A 26,452-nucleotide genomic window follows, 5' to 3' on the forward strand; every position below is an offset into this window, starting at 1 on the left:
AATGTGAGCCAACACATTGCTCCTGTGGCCAAGAAAGCCAAATGTATCCTGGGCTGCATCTAGAAGTGTTTGTGGGTTGGGGGAGCTGTGCTTTTTAGGCTGGTACCTTTAATGTGGTTTGACCTCCCTGATACACTCTAGGGAAGGTGAAAATTCAGAGTATCTTGATGGGATTTCAGCTGGTCATGGAAGTGCTGCCCATTCCTCCTGGGCTTTGTTCTATATACTTCACCTGACCTTTACAGTATGTTCCTTGATAATATGCCCGACCTTTTCACATCCAATTAGCAGATTTGCTCAACTGCTGACCAAATCTCATTTTATCTACCCCAGCCCTCCCCCCTGCTTCCTGTTCAGCATCTTGAAAACATTGTGCTCGCTCACCAGAGCTGGATGATGTGTTGTAACTCTGGGGGCTTTCTTGTTCTCAAATGCTGATACCCAGTGCCAGTTTTTGCAAAGGGCTCTGCCTCTCCAGTTGTACTTGGGGCATCCCTCACTTCAGAAAAAGGACATGTGCCAGAGGAGGACTAGATTAGTCTTTTCTGCAAAGGTCACAGGAATATTTGGCAGGCATGGTGCTCGTATGTTCTCATTCAGGATTTCCCCTAGCAATGGCCTTAGGCTTGTGCAGAGCCCTTTACGTTTGCAAACATGCAAAACATCTGTAATGCACATTCTAGCTGCTGGCATGAGAAGAGCAGTGATGGGAGGAGAAAATCTTCCTCTCTACCAGTCTCATCCCTAATACAGAGGCAGTGCTTTGCTGCTAGGAGTACCAGAAACCAGGCAGTTGAGTTTAGCTCAGCCTTTTCATAGGTTTAGAGCTATTTAACTCATTGGAATATAGCTTCCACCCACACCCCTGTTTGCAACTTTTATTTAGCTCAAGTGATCTGGAGTTTTGTTTTAGTCTTTCCACCTGGAGTGTTTGAAATGGAGATGGCTAAAATTGGATTTGAAGTCATTATGTTGAGGCTGCTGCTTCTATTCCTGAGTGAAGCAATAGAGCAAACGGAAATGGATCTCTTTGGTTTATGTCTTTACCAACTATCTTCCATTGTGTTTTAATTAACGCTTGGAGGAAATATTTAAATACTTCAGATTTTCAGCCTGTTAAAGAAAAAGAACATTTCAAGTGCAAAGCCAGTTCTTGAGTAATAAGAGAAGTATGTGAAAAAGGCTATTGTATGAAACTCCCCAAAGATCTACAAAAGTCAAGAAGCTATTACTCTTTTGTTAATATTTCTCAGGTTGCCACCTACTCGCAGCTCTGCAGCAAACCTGATCAAGTAACACTATGAGCTCATCAGCCATGGGTCTGGGGTAACGCAGTCCCCACTTTGCGTGGGTCTGGCTATAGTCACTGCACTAGGATGCCTCAGGTTGAGCTGCGCTGGCAGTAGTCATTGGAAAAGAATGTCCAGCTAACGAACTAGAAGCCAAAAGAAATGCACAAGTCTGTCGTTTTGTAGCAAAGATTAAGCAAAGTTTTCTTGTTTTCTGACTGTCCTGTTTGAGAAACACTTGTAGCAGCTGTGCAGCTTTGCAGTTGTTGAACTGTAGTAGTGGCACTTGTAAAAACCTGGTCTTCCTTCTCTACTTGCGGTTGATGCTGAAGCTGGTTAAGGCCAGGACTGAAAAGAATTGTCACTATGCTCAAAAGAAAATAGAAAATAGTTAGCACAAGCCCTAGCTGTTGCACTGGAGAGAAACTGAGGCTGGGGGCAGTTGAGTAGTTGCCTTGTGGCTGTCAATGGTATCTAACCCTTCTGAGGTGAGTTTGATGTTTCTGGTCCAGTATTCAGGCCAAAAGACTCCAAGTCTTGTCCATCCACAGAGTATTAGAGTTTAACATATCTTCTTCACAAGACTTATGGGGGTGATGGGGAGGAGCTGCTGCTGCTGTTCATTTTCTGCCCTAGGGTAGGCTGTGGCTCAGGGTTTGAGACGGAGTGAATATGAGAATATGAGAAGTGACAGAGTGCTAATACATTAGACATTCATTTTGTATCATATTAGCAGTGCTTGTAGTGGGTAAGTGAGATGTCACACCATGTTATGTGCAATTATGGGTATGCTGCTGAACATCTCACTGAGGTAACATGGAAGAGCTTAGCAGGGACTGGAGCCTATATCTTAAGATGGCATCCAACTTCGTGGAGAGTGTCTGGGAGAGAAAGATGCAGAAAAAGATGAAGTTTATTTGGGAGAACTGCAGGTTTCTTACTAGCACTTTACTTGCCAAACTAAGAGTCGGTTCTAGGAAGAAAACGATAAGTAATAGCTGAGTGCTTTCTGTTAACTTTTGGAAGTGAGAGGAAAAAGCATCTTTAGCATCTTAATGGTTTATGAGGAGTCTTCTTGATCATCTGCTTTTCCTTTTTCGCCAAGTTTTACCAGTTGCCTCAGCTGATAGAACTTGCTTCTTAAACTTTGAAGAACATATAAGGGATCTGATCTAGTGGACTTAAATCTGTTTTGCTCCTGTGTTTTTGGCTTCTTTTTTCATCCTTCTTCCCATAACTAAGCCCTCTTTGAAACCAGGGAGCCCTGGGTTGATAAGGAGTGAACCTTGCTCTGGTGGGGTGGGATGTCTAGTTCTCTGGCTTTCCTCAGCACAGCTTTGTGAGGCCCTCGGAGCAGCCCAGTGGCACTCGCCATGAGCCTTAGGTGCTTCAGCCCCTGAGGAACCTGTGGTAGATGCTGACAGGCTCTCTAATCCACCCAGTTTGAGATTACCAGGCGTGTTACTGATGCTGAGTTGAGCTGTGTTCCTGTAAACAGAAGCCACCTGGACCACTTGGTCCAGGACTGAAGGGCTCAGACTTTACATGTTTCTCTGCACAAACGTCCTGCGAACCATGAAATGGGAAGATGCAGTTCTTGTGTCTTGTGTTGTGTGCCCTCCAGGGAGGTAAACCCAGAGCCTCCTACTTGCGCTTAGTTTTAAAATGTAATGAGGAAAGAGGCACAGTGCCGAGCAGCTGGCTGCCTCGAGTGCTCAGGTAATTCAGGGCTATTCCTCTATTTGAAAGGCTCTCCAGGCTTTGGGTTCAATCCTCTGTGGGGGTAGGTGCTAAAGGTAAACCTCCCATTAGCATTTTCAAGGACAGGATTTGGCTTCTTGTTTCTAGGAATGTTTGTAAGACCTTCATATGATCTGTGATCACTAATGCTGCAGGATCTCAGTCAGGTTTGTATCTCTTCTTGCTTGCTAGAGAAACCTTCAGTTCCCTCAAGGAACACTGGTTCCTTGCTGGGCTGACCACCATCTCACCTGTGCCCCAGGATTCCTCTTGTTCCTTGCGAGGCTCTTAAAGCAGAGACTTGGCTTTGTGAAACACGGGTTCTCTCCTGCGTCCTTCCTAGCCCCTCAGTGCTCTTAATTCCACGTTCTTCGCGTCACTGTTTGGAAACTCAGCAGGGCTCTTCTCTTTGCTTTGTGCAGCAGCCTCCTCAGAAAACCTCAGCCGCCAGCACATGTGGTTCCAATTAGAGACTCTGCGGATACGGATGGGGCTCGGCCGACCTCTTCGTTTCGCCACAGCTCGCCCGTCCCCGCGGGAGCCGACGGCTCCCCGCGTTTCCCTTGCTCGCGACGCTCTGCCTTCCCAAGCGCATTCCTGGGATCAAAGGGAGGCCGAGGGTGGCAGGCTGCAGGCAGCACGCGCTGGGGCCGGGATCCGCTCCCGGGAGCGCTCGAGCTCTCCGGAGAAGGCGACCCGTGGCCTCTGTGTCCCCTCCAGCCCAGGCATGCAGAGAGCAGATGTCCCAGAGCACGGCCTCGGCCCACTTAATTATCCCGAGGAGACTTCCAGCCGCCCCCGGCTTCTCCTCCCTTGCGCTAAGAATGCAGAGTAGCTGTCTGCAAAAAGACACCATTTTGTATTTATTTTGGCTGGAAGTGCCGCGAGGGCTGGCGCGGCCTCATGGCGAGCGGAGGGTGCCAGCCTCCCGGCTGCTGCTTGCGGCCCTGAACTAGCTGCTGAATCAGCCAGGGCTGCAGTGATCCGCTGCAAATCCAGGGCACGGGGCTCCGGAGAGAACGGCAAAACTTGGTGCGTGTCTTAGCGATCACTATTGAACAGTGTTTGTGGGCAGGAAAGAATTTTAACAAAGGCTTTTTCTTAAACTAGTCTTTTTCCTTTAGTTGATCTGGATTAAGTCAATTGAGAATTTCTCCAAGCTTCACCCAGATTATTTTTTGCTATAAAAGTAGTTAGCCTCTTCAGGCATGTAAAATGATGAATTTTTGTTCAACAAAAGCTGAGTATTTTGCAATAATTACCACTGTTATGAACATTGGTTAGAGTGGGAACAGGCTTTTGTTTTTGTATAAATGAGCTTGGTAAATCATTTCCTAACTAACTGTTGCAAAATCAAGCTAGCAGATGTGAAATGTCTTAAATTCCTGGCATGGAGGAATGGATCAGAGCTGCAGTACAGCAGACTGTGCTGTTTTTTTCCGATTTCTTAAATGTTCTTCGTACTGTATTTACTTTAGACAGATAATACTTTGTCTCCTACTGTGTTGCTGAGTAGGATAGGTGTTCTATAGGAATAGGAATATCAAGTATCTAGTTATTTATGGCTCTAAATTAGAAGGATTTTTAAAATATTTTCTAACTTTGCTTTTGACCACAACGAATTGAGGTACTGGAGCAGTTGAGTCCGCAGCTGCCACCAGCTGTAGGATGGAGCTGTCAGGTACACTGAGGTGTTTGCTAACAGGCTGCAGGGATCTGGAAGAGTGTGGATTTAACAGAGAACCGTGGGAGCAGATCTTCCTTCCTACAAGACTTTTTTTCAGTTGCTGGGGTCATGTGGAGATATGTGAAAAATGGTTGAGTATTCCAAGGAGGCAGCCCCAAATCCTAATGACCAAAATGATTGATAACGTTTAAGAAATTTTCTGTAGTGGGTTGTTCTCATTCTTTCAGAAAAGATGTGATGTGCCTTGACAACTTTTGCCATTCAGTGCTCCTGTCACATTTAGATGCATGGAAATGTTTTGACATAAATGAATAAAAGCAGAAAGAGCACCTATCCCAGGTGAAGTGGAAGTTGTCCATACAATATTACAGACTGTGCAGCATAAAATAGGAAACCAGAATTTGTAAATTTGGAATTTTGCCTTGATATTGAAGCAACTTTGCCTCAGCAGCAAATCTGTGCTTGCAAGCTCTAGAGAATGCTTTAAAGTACTCTCAGAAATCATTTTTGACCTTGTGTCTAGTAACTCGTCGAACTAAGCCTCAGATATGAGCAGAGCTATCAAAATACAAACAGAAGAGAATCATAAAACAGCTTGTGTTAGAGTCCGTAGATGTAAGTGGTAGAGGGAAGAAGTAGGTAAGCTCAGATTTGAGGTATGAACACTAGATAAATGCTGCATTTCCAAATTGCAAATTGGTGGAAAGTTTCTTGCAGTCACCCTACACTTAGTGGATTACACTCATATTTCTTAAAAGTTGCTGGCTCAAGGAGCGTAAGAGCTAAATAACACATACTGTTCCTGGATTTGTTTTAAGAGATGGTGGTATTACAGCCCCTAAACCTGAAGTTCCTATAACATGGACAGGTGAATACGCACCGCGACTGACATCGTGCGAATGTCCAGTAGTCGCAGGTGAACAGCTTTTGCTGTTAAGGTTTTGATCTCGTAGAGCACTTAAAACATTACTTAATTTGAGGTTTACATCTCACTTTATGAGCTTAAGATGGTGACCTTAATTTTTAAGGTAACAAATTGACTTTTGCAAATAACCCTGGAAACTGTGGGAATCTTCTTTGTCTGGTGCAACAAGACACAGGGTGTATCGAGTCACAGGAAAATTGCAGGCTGTATTTCAAGACCCATTTTAGTTTTTCTCAAATTAGTCAGGAAGTGGGTGGTTTGGGCCATGTCTAAGTTTGACTGCGTGTTTCTTATGTGTTGATCTCTCAATCTTTTCTAGGCCATTCCTTCTGCTTCCAGCAGTCAGTAGGTGATATAGCACAATTCATTATTTAATATGTATAATCTATATTTAGCATTGCTCCCTAATTTAAGCACTCATCTGAAGGTAATGAAAGATTTAAATCTGGAAGCTCTTAGCTTTTAGCACATGAGTTTAGTGATTAAAAAATGTCAACAACATATTTTGGTTCTGTTCTGTGCGTAGGTTTGTCTTGCCAGTCTGTTTGTGTTCTCAATAGGTACCTGCCTTTGCATATGTACATACTGGGGTTTGGATGGGCTTTGTATTAGTTATGTGAATAAGAGCACATGCGTTGGCCCTGGTCGGTCCTGTGTCTTTCCCCTGGTGAAATTGCCCTTGTGCTGTTGGGGTGCCCTGTTTAGGGGTGCTAGCGTTTGTGCTTAAACATCTGCTGCTCAGTAATCCTTGAATAGAAAATGCTTGTGCGGAAAGAAAGGGCAAACTTTCTCCCTTGCCTGCGGGGCCTTGGGTGGCCGAGCTTTTGTCCTGTGAACAACAGCACGAATGTTGAAACAATAAAACAATCCGGCTCTCCCTGGGTGCGTGCGTCAGCAGGACCTGCTCGGAACGCTGTATCCTTCCAGCCCTGTGTGCTAACGCTGACAGGATGCAGGAGCTGCCGCAGAGCCCGGCGTCCTGCTCCAGGGAAAACCAAGCCCCGGAGTCATGGGACCGAATCGGAGCTCCGGCTGAGTAAAGGGAAAAGCGGTTCCCAAGCTGTAAAAGAGATGCCACACAGGATGTGCAAGGGGAAGAGGGGCTCCAGGAGTGGTTTTTGGGGCAAGGCCCATGCAGCCTGCTGATGTAGCACATTGCTGAGGACCCTTGGGAGGCTTGGGGAAGAGGAGCTCTGGTCTGAGGTGATGCTGATGCAGTGGTGCTGGGTGCCGCTCTCTGCACAGGCTCTGCCCTCGTGTGGCTGCAGATCCCCTGGGGAGAAGGTGCAGGGCCCGTGGGGCACAGCACAACCAGCTGCTTGTCCAAGCTAGCAAACGTGTGTGCTCAGGATGTGAGTGTATCTGCTGTATCTAAGCCACAGGGGCAGCAAAACGATGCTCTTGTGTTGCCTCAAAATGCAACCCGGGTTCCTGAGGGAGGGGTTTAATGAGCGGAGAAGATGCTTGTTCTCCAAAGGGTTCCCTGCAAGAGGTGTGTGCAGCTGGCACAGGATTTGGGAAAAAGCTGCAGTTGCTGTAGTGGGCCATTCAATTAAGCTCATTGATCAGTCCATCTAGCGCGTGTCAGTGTGTTAATGAAGGGAGCCCCCAGCAATGCAGGCTGCAGGAGGAAGCAGGCCTTCCTTTTTAGACAAAATGTCTAATTGTATTTGGCAGATGGCACTTTAGTACTGGCTTCACTAGGCCCAAACTGGATTAATTTTTCTTTTAAAGAATGCGGCTAATGTGGCTGAAAAGAAGCTTTCAGGCTCATCGATTCATGTGGAGATCTGTGTAGGGGAGGAGAGTTTAATTAATCCTTTGCAGCACTCCACCTGGTGTATTTCTATGTGTTTTTGTAAGTGGGTATGCACGTGTTGGTGCCTTCTATAGAAATACTGAGCAAGGCTGGATTTTAAGTATCAGAAGCTCAAAACTTGAGGAATGGTTGCCCTAACATGGGACAGGGGGAATGGGTGGATGTTTCTTAAAGCAGGGCTGGTCCTGAAGGAACAGCAGAAACTCGGAAGTGTCCCTTCTGGTGTCATTTTTCTGCCTTTTGGTAGCTTTTATAAGGCTCTGATTCCCTCTAGTGGTTCAACCGGGAAAAACTTTTTTTTTTTTTTCACTTTGCCAATAGTTTGTGACCCCTTCTGCTTTTTTATGTTGCTATTCAAAGACATTTCTACTCTACTTACACTGTGCTTTTAAGGTTAAGCTTTTTGTTTCTGATCTGGTCTCTTATTTCCACTGTTGAAACATACGTAAAGAGGGATCTCCAGGACTAGGGACAAGGCTCCAAGCTTTGTCACACGGATATGGGAACTAAGCACATGGCCCTTGGAAGTGTCCCGGGCTCAAATGATATTCATGAAAGAAGGTAGCCAAAAAGCAAAGGCAAAAGTGAACAAGTCATCTGGAATCTGGAGTTCATGGAGGATATAGGTGTGTGCATAGAGCCTGCGAATCTCCAGGCTGCCTTTATGGTTTTCAAGCAAATTTCACTGTGCAGATGAAGGTTAACGAAAGGCTTGTGCGATTTCGCTATTGACAGCTCTGGAGTGTGAAGCCATCTGTTTTACATGCTTAAATACTAGTGTGAAACTCACTCCCTGTATACATATAGATGTCATTTTGGATCAGCTGCAATCTGTCCATGAAGTCAAGCTGTTGGGTTTTTTTTTATGCTGTGAAGCAAACGAAGAATCCAGCGAAATCTAAGCCAGCTTGCTTGGTTTGTCACGGCAGAGGTAAATCCTTTATCTTGTCCTCTGATTGCCAGCATCTGTGTTCCAGCTTCCTGCTCGGTTTGGATAGCTGAGGCTCAGACGGAATTCAAGAGAGTGGCTGAGGAAAACGTGACTTTGCCCTGTCACCACCGCCTGGGCCTGCTGGAGCAAGGAAGCTTGGATATCGAGTGGCTGCTGCACGTTTCGGAAACAGTACAGAAAGCGGTAGGTTCTCTGGAGCTGTGGCTTGCATCGGCTGAGAAAATGCCCTTATTTTTATTTTGACTTGAAGAACAGTCATTAATCTGTAGAGCCTTCTGTATTCTGCTTTGGAAGTAATAATGTGGGAATAACTAAGGCTTAGGAGACATAATTGACTTAAAGGAATGGGAGGCACAAACTTATTTGATATGAATGTGTCTTATAATGAAGCAGGCACTGATAATAAGGTCTGCTTTATGCCAGTGTTGGTCATCTTGTTGGATTAACCTTAAAATAGCCCTTAAACTTTTCAGATAGTCCCATGTTTTCATACATGCAGTTTTTGAAATAGCTGCTTATGAGAGGGGGGATAAAAAGCTTTGTCCTTAAAAATCAGACGTGGGATAACTTGAATTTTCTCCAATCAGCCAAGACTGCAGGCTGCTTTTGTATGTTATGCCATCAGCTCATGTTCATACCAGGATATTGATACAAGCACAAATACTTCAATACAAGCCTGCAGTGCAAATACTGTTTGGGTGAGTCTCTGCCATGAAATCCAGGTTTAATTTTTTCCTCTGCTTCAGGCTTCATGTATGACCCTAGCTGAGTCACTTTGCCCTGCAAAAACCTTAGCCCCCGGTTTCTGGAAATGCTTTGATATATATATATATATTTTTTTTTTTTTTTTTTTGCTCTTTGTGTTACAAGTAACAGAATAACTGGTTGATGAGTGTCTGTCTCGGCTTGTCAGGTAATCACTTACTCTGGAGGCCACGTTTATGATGACCTGAATGAAGAACAGAAAGGCCGTGTTTCTTTCACTTCCAACTTCCTTGCTGGAGATGCCTCTTTGCAAATCATATCTCTGCAGTCAAGTGATGCAGGAAAGTACATCTGTAAAGTTAAAAATGCCGGGCAATACGAATGGGCTCGCATCACCCTGAAGGTTATAGGTAAGGTCATTTTGCTGTTCTTCCAAAGGAAAAAAAGAAAAAACACTAGACTAATGTCCGGGAGGCAGATTTATTTCAGCAAGGTATAAATACACAAAGATGCTTCGTGATCGGATTTCACTGACCAGCTCCATGTCTGTCTTTGCATTTTTTGGCAAAGGACAAGACACAGGAAGAGCTTAAAGAACTGTTTAGAGGCCAACATAGTTGTAAAATCGTATAAAACATTTTCCAAATGACACCTATGATCTCATGACAATTTAGGATGATACTCTAGCTTAGGTGGTGTTCACCCTGCCCAGATCTCACTGAGAATTTTACGTCCATCTTCCAGGATTGCAAGGTGGACTGAGTCAGAGCTGAGCTGTAAACTGCTGGCATTGTTCCCCTTCCTTGAATTCAGTTTGGTTGCCTTTGGGCACATATGCCATCCTCCCAGAGAACTGTTGTGTCCTGCCAGATACTGTGAGGAGGAGAAGGAGTGGAGGAAGGGGGTGGGAGACGATGTTCTCTAGGCGGTACCTAAAGCAGTGCAAGGATGAAGCTACACGGGTTTCATGATGCTAACTGCCCCAAGGCACAGGGTAGCATTTCCATGTCTGTGGGCCAGCCAGCACTGCTGCTTAGGCTAGGAAACTGCACCAAGCTGCAGTTCAAGTGTGTTAGCAAGCATCCCTGTTTGCTGCTCGTCCTCTCCGGAGGAGCCAGCTCTCAAGCTGCTTTTGATACATGTTCTCTTGCCAGATCAAGTGTTGTCCACCAAGACAATGGCTTGTGGCATCTGCACAATCTGTGTTCTGTTCCTTCCAGAGAAGCCTTCCAAGCCCAAATGCTGGCTAGAAGGGGAGCTGTTGGAAGGAAAGGACCTTTCCTTGCAGTGTCGTTCTGGATCTGGCACTGCACCCATCTCCTACCGATGGCAGCGCTTAAGTGAGGATGAAGAGAGAACTGAACATCTCCCACCTACATCCAGAGTCAGTAAGTAAGGTCACCTCTCCTTAGAGTACTCTCAGGAAAGCCGTAACCAAACACATTGAACTCCACTGAGTCCTGAGGCTGGAAGTCGTCTGCCTGTGCCGTAAACGGGGAGCATGTAGTGGCAGTGATAGCAGTGGTGTGCCAGTGCTCCTCGCTGCTGCAGCTGGGTGATGTCCCATAACAAGGCAGTGTAGTTTGTGTTATTTTACTGAGGGTTGACAAATGGTCTTTTGTGAGGCCAATCTTGAGCTGATTTGATTTGGTAATTCAATCTCTCTGTGTCAAAGTTCTGTGCCCCCCCCCCTTTTTTTTTTTAAACCATACTTTATAGCTTCCTTGTTTAAAACTGTGGTTGATCTTGCTGCTTCTCTGTTTCAGATATATCTAATCCTGGGCAAGTCTTACTCAAAAATCTCACACAGATGAGTACAGGCTTATACCAATGCGTTGCCACCAACGAGGCTGGACAAGAAAGCTGTGTTGTTCAGGTGACAGTGCAGCGTGAGTATCAGTGTATAACTAGTATTTGCAGCACTGAGCAGCATTGCTGCACACATGCCCTGTCTATGGAATTACATGAAGCAGTTCCTTATTGCCCTCATGGTTTGCACAGCATCTCCCAGAATCATGTAGAGTGCCAAATACCTTCATCAGGCTCAAACACTTTGGTCTGTTGGAAATTTTGTTTCTTCAGGATAACTAATGGAGTTCTAGGGAGGAAAATAAATAAATAAATAAAAGCTTTAGCCACAGAGTTTTCGGAGACTTTAAGGGTACTTATACCGTGACTGCATGATAATTTCTTGTCAAGTATAAAATCTCAGTAGGTAGTCCATCACTGCAATGCCAAATTCGCTCCTACCTGAGGTAGTAAACTAACTAAAAGTTGCCTGAAAAATGCTGTCTTAAATGAAAAATCATGTGCAAAATATACAGTTACTCTGGACAGAATTTGTTTTTAAAATGTCTAATAAATTACAGTGCAAACACTGGAGTTTACAATGTCCTGCATGGTTAGTTGCATCAAGAGGGTGTATGTGTCCACACGCCAGTGTGTTTGCATATGCGTACAAGGAAAAGGGTGGGGTTGAGCACTGGTGCTAATGACAAATACCAGGAATACAGTTTAGCCTGTTCTTTAGGTGCAGCTGTCGGGTCAGGTTGCAGGAGATGGAACTGCTGTGATAAAGGGCTGCTAATCGAGCAGTCTCTGTTGTGAAGGTTCCCCGACTTTGGAATTTGTCTGCCCAACCAGGAATGAAATAACTGCAATAGGATCATGTGGCAAGGAAAGTCTGTTCCCCTCAGGCGTTGAAATGAAAGCTTTTGAGCAGCTTTTATGGTGCTTGAACTGAATTGGTTTAAACCTCACCCAGAATTGCTATGTAGTCTGCAGGGACAAGTCTTAGGGAAACAAATTCCAGACAAATCCAACTTAACCGCCTTCTTCTTATCAAAAGAAGGTTTTCTAGGGAAGCGACCGAGGGCTCATAGGAATTAGCAAGTTAGGCCTCGTAAACCTTGTTTTGGATGAATAATGCCCTGCACTTATGCAGTATGGTCTTCCTTTCTTCCTCTTCTCTCCCCTCAAGTCACTTTTTCCCCAGTTGAATAATTCATTTTGTAAGTGGATGGTAATAGTTTCAGGATGAGGAGGGGAAAACAATATTCATGGGGAAATATTCATGCTTGAGAGACACTTCTGCCTCTAGGACACTGCTTGCTGCCTTGCTTCAGATGTGGATTGCCTGGTCTTGTTACTTCTGCTTTCTGTGGCTCTGTGTGAGAGAGTTCCTCCTTGGCATTTAACTTCTGGCACACAGCTAGAAGGCACAGCACTTGTGATCCCACCCTTGGAGAGCTACATATTCTTCTCGGTGTTGGTGTCTGCTCCGTTTTAGCAATACCTTAAGATAAACCAGTTCAACCTCTGCAGGAGGGCATGCTGTTTTGGTTTAGACCCAGTGGCAGAAATTCTGTGGAGTGAGCTTTAATCTGAATATATGGCCCATTTTGAGGGTTGATCTATTAATATAGGTGTGTGTTTTCTGGACAACAGAGGCACAGAATATCGGCATGATTGCTGGAGCAGTTTGTGGAGTGGTGGTGGGGCTTTGCCTTCTTCTCCTGGTGGTGAGGCTGACGATAAGGAGGAAAGAGAAAAAGAGATATGAAGAGGAGGAGGCCCCAAATGAAATCAGGTAACACTTTTTATTGCATCCACCACCTCCCACCTTCCCTTCTCTTACTTTCACATAGACTCGGCATGATACTAAGTAACACACTCCTTCACTACGGGTTTAAGTAACCCAGGCACAAGTGTCTGCGGAGGTTGTTCTAAAAAACTTGCAAAGTCGCCCTGAACTGTTGCTGATCAATATCTTGACTGGAAGAATTACTTTTCTGTAGACAAAAATAGATGAAATGGCACTTTCCAGGGCAAGAATAGCATTAACCCCCCCCCTCCCCCCGCCAAAAAAAAACCCACATGTTAAATGCAATTGAAAACATTTTTCTTTTTCTGCTTGCAGTTTTAATCATTGTTACGCATTTTCTTAGCCCTTTGCAGTACTGAACTTAAGGCATTTGTCCATGTTTTTTCTCCAAGATGGCTGTTTTCTATAGTCCGATGTCTGGAACGGCGAGGCGGGCAGGTTCTCGGTCTTTCTTGAGTCTTCCGAACAACTGCACTTCTGGATTTAGCTGGGGCTGCAAATCCCCTGGGGCTGCGCAGCGCGGAGGCCTTGCCCCACGCGGGAATGCCCACGCGCGCTCTGCTGCCGAGGCTGCTCTCCAGCCAGCGGAGCCTAAACTTCCCAGGAAGGAAAGCGCTCGAAAGAAAACTATGTTTCCAAGAATGAGGAAAGAGGCTAGAGGCTCCTGACCCTGAAGGACCCTGCTGCGCTGTTGCATCCTCGTTTCTATTTGTGAAGGACTGCTTGTCCTCGCATGACACCCATGTACCGCTGAGCAAGAATCTCTGTAATCCATTCAGCAGCTGACTGCTCTGGTTGCATATGTAACCAGCATAACTCTTTTGAAGTGGGGGGAGCTTTTCTAACCAGCCAGGTTTCCTTCCTTATTTTATTTGCAGTCATAGCTTCAGCCTATTCTTGCATCAGTTGTTCCCCCTGCCTTTTCTCTGGGCCCAGTTCTTGCATTTCTCTTCCTCCTCCCATTTCTACTAGTAGAACTGGTCTCTACTAGTCCTGGGCAAGTGCTGTGTCATTATGGGAAAGGATTACAGCACTCACGGTTGTATCTGAGCTCTTTGCACTCACTCCCCAGACCTCGTAGCCCCACGCAAGAGCAGGCACACGCAGCTGGTTTTTATAAAGCCATTTGATCAAACCCTCTGCAGAACCAGAGGGATTTCAACTCGCAGAAGTTATGGAGAACAGAATTTGTGCAACCTGGTGCATTGCTCAACCTGCTGGGCAAATGTGCCCATGTGAACGAACAACTGTTCATTGCACCTGCTATTTAGCCTCATACAATATATGAATGTTTCTCTTGTCACGGTGTCTGAATGAACCCTGTTTTCTCTCTGGTTGCAGAGAAGATGCAGAGGCGCCCAAAGCTCATCTCGTCAAGCCCAGCTCCTCTTCCTCCGGTTCCAGGAGCTCGCGTTCGGGTTCCTCCTCAACCAGGTCGACAGCCAACAGTGCCTCTCGCAGCCAACGGACTTTGTCAACGGAAGCTACTCCGCATCTCACTCCCCCGCAGTACAGCCAGAAGGAGCCGGAGGGAAGGGAAGCTGAGCCCAAGAAAGTTGACTACGGCAACCTGGTGAAGATGGGAGCCACGCTGGTCATGGTGCCCGCGCAGAGCCGAGCGTTCCAGACGGTGTGAGCGCGGCCCGCGCTCCCGAAACACCTCGCGCACCGCCAGCCACGTAGCTGCAGAGTAGCTCCCTACCTTCCCAGGCAGCCTCCTTTCAATCACTGCTGATTATTCACACTGCGAGAAGCCCTCCCACTCAAATCTGTCTTAGACCTTCCTGCACTGATCTTCTTACAGATTTTTTTTTCTTTTTTTAAAACAAAGATAAGTTTGAGGGAAAAGGGAGCCTTCTTTTTAATTAAGTCTTTAAGAAATGGACCAGCAAGCATTATATAAACCTGCAGATTAAAAAAATCATCTAAGCGCTGTATAAATGAAATGAAACCAAACCTCAGGACTTTTTAAAAAAGGGATCAACAGAGGCAAAATAGCATACAAAGTTCTGGTGAGGTTTACAGGGGAGGGGAAGTTTTTAACTGGTTTTAGTGGACTTTCTAAAAGAACCATTATCTAAAGTTCTTGAGGCACCTTCTCTGCTGAAGAGTGTCTGCTGAGCCATCTTAAGGGAACTTAGAGCTGTCTCAGATTTCTGCATTTGGTCTCCTAGTGAAATACTTTTGACGGCTGTTAACTGAACCAGAATGGAAATGTAATTCAAGGGTCAGAGATGCAGCACCAGGACATGCATCTGAAGTAACCTCTGTTCTAAAAGGATCTTTTTTGTCAAGGAAACAGGTGCTTATTTGTTAAAGTAAGGAATACAGCAAAAGATGTGGGCAGGAGCCTGATTCTGCTGTTATGGTCAGCACTGTAAATCAGCAGTAACTCCACTGGAGTTGTCTATCAAATGAGCTGTAGTGAGATGAGAATCAGATGCTGAATCCCAACTTAAGGTAGCATCTCAAAAAGAAAAGGCAACCAGTCTGCCAAATAGCCCCTGAAGAAACATTTAGAAAATATTTTCTTCCCATTGCAATGCTGTGAATTCACCCCTTTTGGGATGAGTCATGTTGCAGAAGCCTAAAGGAGAGCTCTTCCCAAGGCTGAATCAACAGCATCCTTAATCTGACCATCAGGCATCCAGGTAAGAGTGGACTGACAGCATAGTGTGAGGAAAATACTGCAAGGTCAGGAAAACACATACAAAACTAATAGAAGAAAATGTGTGCTTTGTCCCATTTTACTTCCAGCATTGGGCCTTGCTCTGTTTTTGAGGCTTAAACTTTAGCAGTACTCAAATAAGAGAATCATATAAATATTTTACGTGATTAAATTAGCCAGAACAAGTGTTTATAAGGGATATAAAGCCTTATGCTTCAAGTTGCAAGCCAAACAAGAAATGGTGCGAGATAGGGACAGGCTTCTGCAGGCAGATGCTCCTGTAACTTGCTCTCGTTTACACTTTCCTCTGGAGGACTTGCCTCTGGCCACTGCTACACACAAGACACTCAGCTTATAGGTCAAATTCTTGTGATCTTACATCAACAGCTTTCTGTATGGCCTGATCTTTGGTTTGAGGGAGGCAATGTTTTCTTCATTTGCAGAAGGACTCTATAGGGCATGGATCAGCACAGAAGAACCATGAATCTGTATTTCTGTCATTCCAGCAATGATTAATATGCTTCTCTGACTAAGACCCAGCATTCTGGCTTCTTTGCTTGAGCTCTTAACACTTGCTCTAACTTCTACAGGAGTACCAACATCTGATCAAAACTGAGCCTCGGACTGTTACTTCTGTATGGGAAATAGTCTAAAGCTACTTGCCCTGTATTATCTGAGGGACTCACTTCTCACATGCATTAAGGTGCAACTTGGTGGCTGTATCCATGAGCCAACCTAACCACCTTTAGGAGGATAGAGGACCAACTGGTTGTGTAAGGGAAGCAGATCACTGATTGAAACCAAGGACCCCTCTGGTATGAGACGTTTGATAAGCTTATGTTTTGTGACAGCTTCTGGTATTGAATGTTGTTCCTTTTGCCTAAGGATAATCCAAAAGTGTGTCCCAGACTCGGCCCTGTCTTGGTGGATGGTTGTACCTGTTGCCATATGGAAGAAGCAGCTGTGAGTGTTGGGGGTTCCGCTGCAGTTTGCTCTTTTGCTGGGCCTTGAAGTGACTTGCAGGACACTCCAGAGCTGGCCAAGTCCTCAACAGGAGCACGAGCAGGACTTCGAGCAGTTTGTGGCTTTTACGGTAGCTCGGTGTTCAGGAGTGCATGCTCCCCGTGTTCCCCAATGGATTATCTGAGGATGTGTGTTCTGTGCATATACAGACTGGAGCCAGTTTCTCAGTGAAGTACCTGTGCTGCAGCAACCAGCAGCTCATTACACCATAATAAAGGTAACGATTCAAGTGGTTGTGCTGGCAAAGGTCCTAGGTATGAAATACTTGGCTTGCACCTGAGTCATGGAGCAGACTTGTCACTCGTTGGATGAAGGATCCTCTGGCTACAGCCTGGAGGCTGCTGGCTGCGACACTCTGGGCAGGCTCTTTGCTGGTGGCCTTGGGGACAGGCCGCAGGGCAGGTGAGCCGTGGCAGCCCTCTGCTCACTGCCGGCTCCCCGGAGCTGCTCCCGGTGCTTCGGGGCACCTGCGGACGCGTGGGAGGAAAGGCTGGGGATCCTGGGGCCAAGCGGTGAGTCAGGAGCCAGCAGCGGGGCCACCGGGCGCCGCTCCCGATGGGGACACCGAGCGTGGGCACTGCCCTGGCCTAAACCTGGGGAGTCCGGGACGCTGGGGCGCTCTGCAGGGCCCGCACGGGTCATCTCGCGGACACACACGTCCTTCTGCACTGCATTTGCCAAGAGGAACCCGAGAGGGGACAAGCTCCCTGCTCCGAGGAAATACCAGAAAGACAGTGTTCCCAAGGCATGTTTTATTTCCAAGGGGACGTTTTCTGAGTCCTGGATGAGAGCATCAGGAGTCTTAAAGGGAAACAAATGAACCATAAGCCAAACTATTTTGTAAAATAGTGTATTTAAAGCATTTACTGTCATATACCAATTATTACTAGAGTGTGATTACACGCATATGATCTTATGTAGCTTTCTTTGGTTTCGCAGCAGCTAAACTAAGCTTACATCTCTTACCTGCTCTAATTGGTGTATTGTACTGTGTCTGAACACCTCGGAGGAAAGCAAATATTTATTACAGATTCCTTTGAATCGATGATTTCATATTTTTTGTTTGGTTGTTTTATAAATAAATGTGCTGCAGCGGAAGAGCTACAGCTCAACTAAACTGGTACTAATGCAGTATCTTTTGTGCTATGGTACGCTCCGTGCTCTCGAGCTGAATTTGAGGCACAAGGTATGAGGGCAAAAGTGGGATTTTTTTTTTCTTAAGCTAATAAGTATTGTATGTTTATTTGCAATGTCTAGAAATGACAAGCAAGTCATGCTTAATCCTGTTTTGTTTTAGTCTGAGTTACGTGACAGCATGAAACATGATGTGGCTTAGATTTTGCCTACAGATGAATATTTTGAAGCAGCTAACAGGGGTATCTTGTTGCAGAGATGTAGGTGGAATTTAGGCCAAGTCAATATGACTGTGGTTGATACCTACCGCGATGGCTGCTCAGCCTTCTTTCCCCAGGGTGCTTCACGCAGAGGTCTCCTGGCACCAGCAATGTGCAGCAAGCTGTGAGCAGATCTTGCAACGCTCTCCTTGCAGGCAGTGCCAGCACCCTTGTGTGCTAGGTGTGTCCTCCTGCCATCTCCCTGACTCACCAGGAAGGGTTCCTGCCGCCTCCCGCCCGGCCATGGCACCCAGACTGCTGATGAGGTGATAAGCGTTGCAAGGGGGTTGTGCAACTGCAGCCTTGTGTACAGTATGAGGAATCTGGGGTTATTTTTAACCTGGATCAGCTCATACTGACACACTGAAGGGGGTAACGTGATGGGAAAGATGATAATTTTGCCAAGGGGAGCACTGCCTTAGAAATGCATGGTTTTCAGGCTTAAGCTGGGGTGTGCAGACACTGCTGTGGTATAAATTAAAAGAAAAGATGTTATCATGAAAAGGAAGCATGCCTTTAATGCTCTGTGCTGTCTCCCAGCTCTGTTGTAAGAGTTAAAAGGAGAAGCAATCTGTGATCTAAGGTGCCAAATGGGTTTCAAGAAATAATGCTGGAAATCATTAAAACAAAAGAGGTGGGGAGGGCTGTCATTGCCCAGCCCAGCCCTACTGAGCCTTAATTTGTCTGACTTGCAGTCAGTGGGTGACCTTTGTCAAGCAGATAAACAGCCTGTAATTACTATTGCAATGAGTTGTTGCTTGCCTGCCCTCCTCCCTGTACCATCTTTTGCCAGGTTGCCTTCCCCTGCCAGCAGCCAGCTGAATCCATGCCTGATGGATTCAGTGCAGGAGTCGGTGCTGTACGGCTGAGGAATTCAGCGCCCAGAGGAATTGGGAGCTCCATGAGCTGTACTCTGGGCAGGGTGGAGTGCTTTGCATGCCACGTTTCATTGGCTTGGCCTGTGCTTAAATATTGCCCCCCACACTCCTATCTTCCACAGCAAAGGAGGGTGGCAGCCCTTAACTTGTCCTGCTGCACCTCCTGTCTCTCTGATTTTTGCGTCCCAAAGTTTCGGCCCCAAACGGTGCCTCATGTGGTCACCCAGAGGCTCCAGTTCAGGCCGGGGCACCGTGGGTGGCAGAGCAGAGGAAATGCACAACCACAAACTGCTGCGTGACCCGAGTTTGACGTGCTGCAGGTCATGGTGCCCATAGCAGCGGCCACGAGCAGGTCCTGTCTGCTGGGATGTGGCAAGGACAATCTGATATCAGGGCTCTGAGAGCAGCAGTTACCGGCTGTCAGTGGATCCAAGGGAGGAGCACTGGATTCCCTGTAGGGTACCTCAAAGTTGCTGTGCAAAGACACGTTAACGTGTGTGTTTCAGGATGCAGGCACATCATGAAGGGACGTTTGACTGGGACAAGGTTGAAAGATCTGGGTGCTCTCTACAAGCAATGGGCTTTGAGCTATCAGCAGAAGTGCTTTTTTTCTGGGGTCAAGTTGGTACACAGTGTTAACGGAGAGCACCAAAATGCTTTTCCGGGCTGTTCTGCTTTTACATTGCAGAAGCCCCTTTGTACTCATTCCTCGCTGCATCATATTGCAGTCTGCAAAGATGTATAACTTAGTTCTAACCCTTCTCTTCCTGAACTCCCTCTGACGTTTCCATGGGGTGTTTTATGCCCCGTAAACATCCAGTGCAACTCAGGGCACTGCTGGTGGGGCCTGCCCTGAGGTGGTTTATGACTTCTGATTGGTTTTCAGCCTAAGACTCTTCTGAGAGCATCTTGTATGTTGGTTGCCATTCATCTGCCTGCATGATCCCAGTGGATGCTGAAGGATCCCAGCGGAGTGGTGGCTGTTTCCTGCTGTTATGCTCTAGGCCTGTCCTTCCTTCCCACTGCAGTAAGTGGTATGTGTGTGCACCTGGAGCAGCGAGTAGCACTCACAGGGGATGAGGTACCGTGTTGGCGCTCGGCCCGGGGCATTACCACAAGCGTGCATGAATAGCAGCACTTATGGCGAGGGAAATTCATAAAGGATTTATGAGGGATTGCACAGCTGGACTCTAGAGAGGCTGGATTCTGCTCTGAGAACTCCATGTCTGCCTAAAACAACTTGGACAAGGTGGCTTTTTGATGGCAGAATTGGAGTTGGGGGAGGTATTATTTGCATCTTGCAAAATGGAAGTGCCTTGCAATGCCCTGCTGGGCAGCATTAGCACATGGAGCTGTATTTTGTGAGGCCAGGGCTGTAGAACATACCTAAAAACATTAGGCAAGGGGCTGTGAGTAACAACAGCCCATGCGTTCACAACGTGGTAAGGCCAAACTCGCATGTGCCGCCATTTCCTGAGGGAGGGCAGTGAGCCCTGCCAGCTTGGCAGGGGCCTTTCCTCGCAGAAAACCTAGCGCTTTACTTTGGGACGGGGTTGTGCTCTCTGCGGAGCTGTAGCGCGGCACACGCGACCGGGATTTGCGGCCATTAACTGTCCTGAGAGGCCGGGTCAAGGCAGCGCGCGCCCCCTGCCCGCCCTACCCGCGCGCCGGCCTCCATTTTGTCTTCCTCCCGCGCCCCCCTTCCTCCCGCCCACCACCCTCTATGCAAACGACACCGGCGGCCGCGCCCTCGGATTGGCCAGCGCCGCCCCAGCGCGCTGCCGATATGCAAAACAACCTGGGAGCGCCGCGACGCGATTGGCCACGGCCCTCGCGCTCGCGCGCTTTTTTTCCCTCCCTCCGCCTACTTCTTCTGCGTTCGGGAAGGGCTTACGTCACCTTCATGCAAATAGAGAGACCGTGGGAGGCTGCTGATTGGCTCCCGCGCGGCCCAAGCTCCGCCCCTGGGGCCGACGGGCGGGGGCGAGCGCAGGAAAGCGCATGAAGGTTCGAGAATGCCGGCCGGCGGGCACGCCGGCCCCCTTCCTGTGTGCGTCACGCGGGGCGCGGGTTCCGGCGCGCCGCCATTGGCGGGCAGGGGCGAGAAGGCGCGCGGCGATTGGCTGGAGCGGCGGGCAGGGGCGGGCGATTCTGGAAGGTTCTGCGGGGATATATAAAGGCGGCGGGGCGGGAGACGACCGTTCTCATTCAGCAGCGACCTCCGCGGAGCGTCCTCTGCCGTGCGCGCTTGGGCCTGTCCGCGCCGCTCAGGTAACGGGGCCCGGCCTGCAGCGGGTTGTCCCGGGGGTGGAGGAGGAGGGGATGAGTCTGGGGGTTCCTCCGTAGGGGGCCTGGAGGTCCCTTGCCCGCGGGAGGGACTGCGGGGGGGACGAGACTGGGGGTGGGGGCGCCATTTTGTCAGAGCGCTGGTTGCTTTTCTCGCCTGGGTGCGCGGCCCTTTGAGAGCTTTGTGTCTATTTCGCGAGCCATGCAGCACCTGTAATTTTGTCTCGGCACGTTTTCTTTCATGCCCCGGGCGCTCTTGCACAATCCAGAGAAAGGATACGTAATCGGGGTGTTGCATGGCGCCCGTTTCGCTTCCCTTTGGGGAAGGCGGGGGGAGGATGGCCGTTGGGGCGCCCGAGGCATGGTAGGAAATGTAGTCCTTTATGGAGCGGAGGGAGATTTTGCAGAGGCACCACGTGGCGGGGGAAGGCCCACGGCTCGGGGAGAGGGGCGGGCTGGCGTGTCCCCGTTCGGGCCCGCGTGGGCTGATGCCGCAGCCGCTCTGGTGCCGTGCCAGGCCACATGGCCCGGGAGGCTCGGCCCACGCGAGGGGGGGACTGCGCTTCCCGCCGTGCAAGATGGCTGCCTCGCGCCACGTGACCGGCGGGGCGCTGCATGATGGGACTTGGAGTCCGGGGCCACGTGCTCCAGCACGGGCCGGGGCCTTTGGAGTCCATCTCCAGAACCACGTGTGCCTGGCTCTTAGATCTATCGTCCGTGTCATCGAAAGAGCCTTGCTGATTAAATACTCTGCTAGTCTTCATTTTACAGTTTACGGTGGACTTACCACATGGAAAGCTACTCACATGTAGTAGGTCGCTTGTAATAAGTCAGCTTACTCTTCGTTTATCTTTTTACAGACAAAATGTCGAAGGGACCAGCAGTCGGAATTGATCTTGGCACCACCTATTCCTGTGTTGGTGTGTTCCAGCATGGGAAGGTGGAAATCATTGCCAATGACCAGGGTAATCGGACCACCCCAAGCTACGTTGCCTTCACAGACACAGAGAGGTTGATTGGAGACGCTGCAAAGAACCAAGTTGCAATGAATCCAACCAACACAGTCTTTGGTAAGAGAACTTGGTTTAACTAGGCTGTAGGAATGGGTAGCTGGTGACAGGGTCAAATTTCCTACAGGGAACTTAGGTAGCTAATTAACTTGTTGCACGACAACTAAGCAGTCAACTTTTGTTTACAATACGCATTAGGAAAACGCATGCCTTAGAGCCAGACTGCATTAGCTTGTTTGTGGCGGTCCTGGTGTTATGAGTCATGTGTTCAGCGAAGGCTACTTCATTTTAAGGTGCTTCATTGCTACAGCTATAGCAGTTAGGTGTTTGCTGCAGTTAGGCCTGTGAGTTTATAGTAACATGCATTTGTATATTTCAAAGTTGCTGCTGTTTTAGTAGTACCCGAATTAAAGGTTTGGTAAGGCATTAGTAATTTGGGGTTAATGGCAGTGTTAAGCTACTTCTGTGTTGTGTTTTAGAGGGAACTCTGATGCCTTTGTGCTGTGATGGAAAATGCTTATTGTTTTCAATTATTTTTTCAGATGCTAAACGGTTGATTGGGCGTAGATTCGATGATTCTGTTGTTCAGTCTGATATGAAGCACTGGCCTTTCACCGTGGTGAACGATGCTGGTAGACCAAAAGTCCAGGTCGAGTACAAAGGAGAGACCAAGAGTTTCTACCCAGAAGAAATTTCTTCAATGGTTTTAACCAAGATGAAGGAAATTGCAGAAGCATATCTTGGGAAGGTGAGGTGCAGGACTCCTCGGGGAGATGTAGCCAAACGTGACGAGCATAATGATGAACACATATAGCTCACTGTTCTACTTGCTCTCTTCTAGACTGTTACAAATGCGGTGGTCACTGTACCGGCCTATTTCAACGACTCTCAGCGCCAGGCTACAAAGGATGCTGGAACCATTGCAGGGCTCAACGTGCTCCGAATCATCAATGAGCCAACTGCTGCTGCTATTGCATATGGTCTGGACAAGAAGGTAAGCTCTGTGGTCCCTGTCTCTGATAAATAAGCTTCAAAACTAGTAATGGAAAAGACACAGTTGTATTGTGTATGTGAAATCTCTCTTGCAGGTTGGTGCTGAGAGAAACGTCCTTATCTTTGACCTTGGAGGTGGCACCTTCGATGTGTCCATTTTGACTATTGAAGATGGCATCTTTGAGGTGAAATCCACTGCAGGTGATACTCACCTGGGTGGAGAAGACTTCGATAACCGCATGGTCAACCACTTCATCGCTGAGTTCAAGCGCAAGCACAAGAAAGATATCAGCGAGAACAAGAGAGCAGTTCGTCGCCTCCGCACGGCGTGCGAGCGTGCAAAGCGTACCCTCTCCTCCAGCACGCAGGCCAGTATTGAAATCGATTCTCTCTATGAGGGTATTGACTTCTACACGTCCATTACCAGAGCTCGCTTTGAAGAGCTGAATGCTGACCTGTTCCGTGGCACCCTGGATCCCGTGGAAAAGGCCCTGCGGGATGCCAAGTTAGACAAATCACAGATCCATGACATCGTGTTGGTTGGTGGCTCTACTCGTATCCCAAAGATTCAGAAACTGCTGCAGGATTTCTTCAATGGCAAAGAGTTGAATAAGAGCATCAATCCTGATGAAGCAGTGGCTTACGGTGCAGGTAATAATAACTGTCAGAGATGAGCCTCTCTTGCACTTGGTGCAAGTAAGTTCCTAAAGTTGTTGGATGGTGGGGATTGTTGGCAAGCTGTCAGCTGAGATACATCTCAGCAGCATTAGTGCAGGCCCTAGGTTTGCACCAGAATCGGGTAGTAATCTTGTTTTCACTTGCAATGATGAATCAGATTCCAAAACCATTCGTAGTTTCCACCAGAAGTCTACTAATGATGGCCAAAATCTTCCTTGGATGTCTGAGCGAGCGTTTGGGGTAGCTTCATTGTGAGGGATGATCTGTTGCAAGGTTCTTATCCTTGTGTTGTTTTTTTTCCCTAGCTGTTCAGGCTGCTATTCTGTCCGGTGACAAGTCTGAGAACGTACAGGATCTGTTGTTGCTGGATGTGACGCCTCTGTCTCTTGGTATTGAGACTGCCGGTGGTGTCATGACGGTCCTGATCAAACGAAACACCACCATCCCCACCAAGCAGACCCAGACGTTCACCACCTACTCTGACAACCAGCCCGGTGTGCTCATCCAGGTAGGCAAGCAACACAAGTGATGTGATGATGGGCTTCCCCCAGTGATCTTGAGAAACTGGACACTTGCTGCTTGTTAAGTAGGCATTGGGCACGCAACCATGTTGCAGTTGCTCTGTGTTGGCACATCAGCACCTGGTTGCAGTGATGAAAGTGATTCCAAAGCCATTCGTAGTTTCCACCAGAAGTCGAAAGACTTGTGTTGGTTCAAGTACCTTCCTTGGATGTCTGAGCGACCATGTCCTTTCAGAGCAGGTGCTATTACATCTTAATTTTCCAGTGGTCAAACCTGAATATACATTTTTGCTTTCTGTTTCCATCTAGGTATATGAAGGGGAACGAGCTATGACCAAGGACAACAACTTGCTGGGCAAGTTCGAACTCACTGGTATTCCCCCCGCTCCCAGAGGTGTACCTCAGATTGAAGTAACCTTTGATATTGATGCCAATGGCATCTTGAACGTGTCTGCCGTGGATAAGAGCACTGGCAAGGAGAACAAGATCACAATCACGAATGACAAAGGTAGGTGCAGCCCGTGTCTGAGGGCGGGAGGCTGCCCAGCGGCTTCCACTCTGTAAAGCCCTTGCCTAGCTTATCAAAATGAGATGCAATATGAAGCTTTACAGTTAGGGCTGTGAACTTTGTTAGTGCAGTTGGGATCGAGTTTTGGGGAGGCCCAGGAGGTCATTAGCAATTCAAGCATCTGGAAGCTTGCCTGTGTGCATGGCTAATGCTGCTGATAGGACCAAGTTAAGTGTAGGACTTACTGGGTAACATGCACAGGAGTCCTGTGCTAAAAAGGTCTGTCTTGAAAAGCAGCTAAAATGTGATTGTTCTCTACAGGTCGTTTGAGCAAGGAAGACATAGAGCGCATGGTTCAGGAAGCAGAGAAATACAAAGCAGAGGATGAGAAGCAGCGTGACAAGGTGTCCTCTAAGAACTCCCTGGAGTCTTACGCTTTCAACATGAAAGCTACTGTTGAAGATGAGAAGCTTCAGGGCAAGATCTCTGATGAGGACAAACAGAAAATTCTGGACAAATGCAATGAAATCATCAACTGGCTGGACAAGAACCAGGTACGTTTGTGTTCTTTGGGTAGCGTTTAGCTGTAACATGTCTATGTTTCAAGTAAAAGTCAATGTGTGGAGAACTGGTTGCAGTGATGAAAGTGATTCCAAAGCCATTCGTAGTTTCCACCAGAAGTCGAAAGACTTGTGTTGGCGCAAGTACCTTCCTTGGATGTCTGAGCGACCACAGACTGTGCAAGCGCACAGCGCTCTCCAGCTTCCCAGCTGAGGCTGGCTCGCTTGCAAGTCTGCCCTTCCATGATCCTGTTGCTTCAGGAGCAACTTAAAGTCAATTAGTTAAACTCAATTTAAAGTCTTCTTAACTAACTGTCCTGCCTGAAACCCCACCCTCCGCTTTCCTGGGGAAGTGTGCAGCAGCAGTTAACGCCTTGGCAATGTGTGTGTCAGCATAGCCCGTGCTGAGCTCTTCATCCTTTTGCAGACGGCCGAGAAGGAAGAGTTCGAGCACCAGCAGAAGGAGCTGGAGAAAGTGTGCAATCCCATCATCACGAAGCTGTACCAGAGTGCGGGAGGGATGCCCGGAGGGATGCCCGGCGGATTCCCTGGTGGTGGAGCACCTCCGTCTGGGGGAGCTTCTTCCGGACCAACCATCGAGGAGGTGGACTAGAGGTGCTGGGAAATGCATTCCACTAGCAGTTAGTGTTGGAGGACCCCGCCTGGGGCTTAGATTGAAGGACGCAAACCTGTAGGCACATCTGGGTGTATTGCCAGATTAAAACTCCATAACTGAGCTGCTGTAAAAAAAAATTCTGGGCATTTTAAATACTTGAACCATGTGCACAGGAGGGGAGATGAATACCATTGCACTTTACAGTACTGTAAACAAGTGGAAATGCAATTCATGTCCTAAGGAATAAAAACTATTTAATGGGCATCACAATGCATCTTGGTTCCTTTTTTGGGGTGTGGATGGGAGTGACTTTGAGACAGGGGCAGGGGAGAATAAATAAAAATAATTATTTACAGCAATAGCTGAGAAATTAGGTGTAAGAGTTCATGGAGACTCCAACCTTAGCAGCCTGACTTAAGGGAAAAAAGCTCTGCAAGTTTGGCTTGTCTTGGCTGGCATCTCTTCAACTGGGAAGTTGGTTTAGGCTGCTGCAGTTGCGTGTCCAAACCAGCCTGGTGGTGGCATATGCTAAGCATTGTATCTTGTTGAAAGCAATAAAATGAACACAGCTGCTTATGTGTAACCTCCAGCAATGA

The 26,452-nt window shown here is 47.6% G+C and overlaps 2 protein-coding genes and 3 non-coding genes across 5 annotated transcripts in view; all 5 read left to right on the forward strand.

Annotated features, from left to right (window-relative positions):
• The window catches only part of CLMP (CXADR like cell adhesion molecule), a 34,419-nt gene extending 20,059 nt beyond the window's left edge, over positions 1–14,360 (forward strand). The window contains exons 2-7 of the mRNA XM_088534543.1: positions 8,438–8,595; positions 9,326–9,527; positions 10,338–10,505; positions 10,884–11,006; positions 12,565–12,706; positions 14,063–14,360. Coding sequence (XP_088390669.1) covers positions 8,438–8,595; positions 9,326–9,527; positions 10,338–10,505; positions 10,884–11,006; positions 12,565–12,706; positions 14,063–14,357 — 1,088 coding nt within the window. The 3' untranslated portion in view covers positions 14,358–14,360. The remainder of the gene's footprint in view (positions 1–8,437; positions 8,596–9,325; positions 9,528–10,337; positions 10,506–10,883; positions 11,007–12,564; positions 12,707–14,062) is intronic.
• A 6,464-nt stretch (positions 14,361–20,824) lies between these two features.
• On the forward strand, positions 20,825–26,120 carry HSPA8 (heat shock protein family A (Hsp70) member 8). The gene is made up of 9 exons (XM_088534552.1): positions 20,825–20,955; positions 21,831–22,040; positions 22,523–22,728; positions 22,822–22,974; positions 23,069–23,624; positions 23,957–24,159; positions 24,482–24,680; positions 25,002–25,234; positions 25,668–26,120. The coding sequence occupies exons 2-9, from the start codon at positions 21,836–21,838 to the stop codon at positions 25,851–25,853; spliced, it is 1,941 nt and encodes a 646-aa protein (XP_088390678.1). The 5' UTR covers positions 20,825–20,955; positions 21,831–21,835; the 3' UTR covers positions 25,854–26,120.
• Positions 23,792–23,882, forward strand: LOC148592531 (small nucleolar RNA SNORD14). The gene has a single exon (XR_015913922.1). It is a non-coding gene; the product is annotated as a small nucleolar RNA SNORD14 (small nucleolar RNA).
• Positions 24,297–24,393, forward strand: LOC148592532 (small nucleolar RNA SNORD14). The gene has a single exon (XR_015913920.1). It is a non-coding gene; the product is annotated as a small nucleolar RNA SNORD14 (small nucleolar RNA).
• Positions 25,313–25,409, forward strand: LOC148592533 (small nucleolar RNA SNORD14). Its single transcript, XR_015913921.1, has one exon. It is a non-coding gene; the product is annotated as a small nucleolar RNA SNORD14 (small nucleolar RNA).
• Positions 26,121–26,452: the final 332 nt, after the last annotated feature.

Source organism: Tinamus guttatus, unplaced genomic scaffold (assembly GCF_059628265.1).
Source record: "Tinamus guttatus ecotype Peru unplaced genomic scaffold, ASM5962826v1 Tinamus_guttatus_pri_ptg000566l, whole genome shotgun sequence".
Taxonomy (NCBI): Eukaryota; Metazoa; Chordata; class Aves; order Tinamiformes; family Tinamidae; genus Tinamus; species Tinamus guttatus.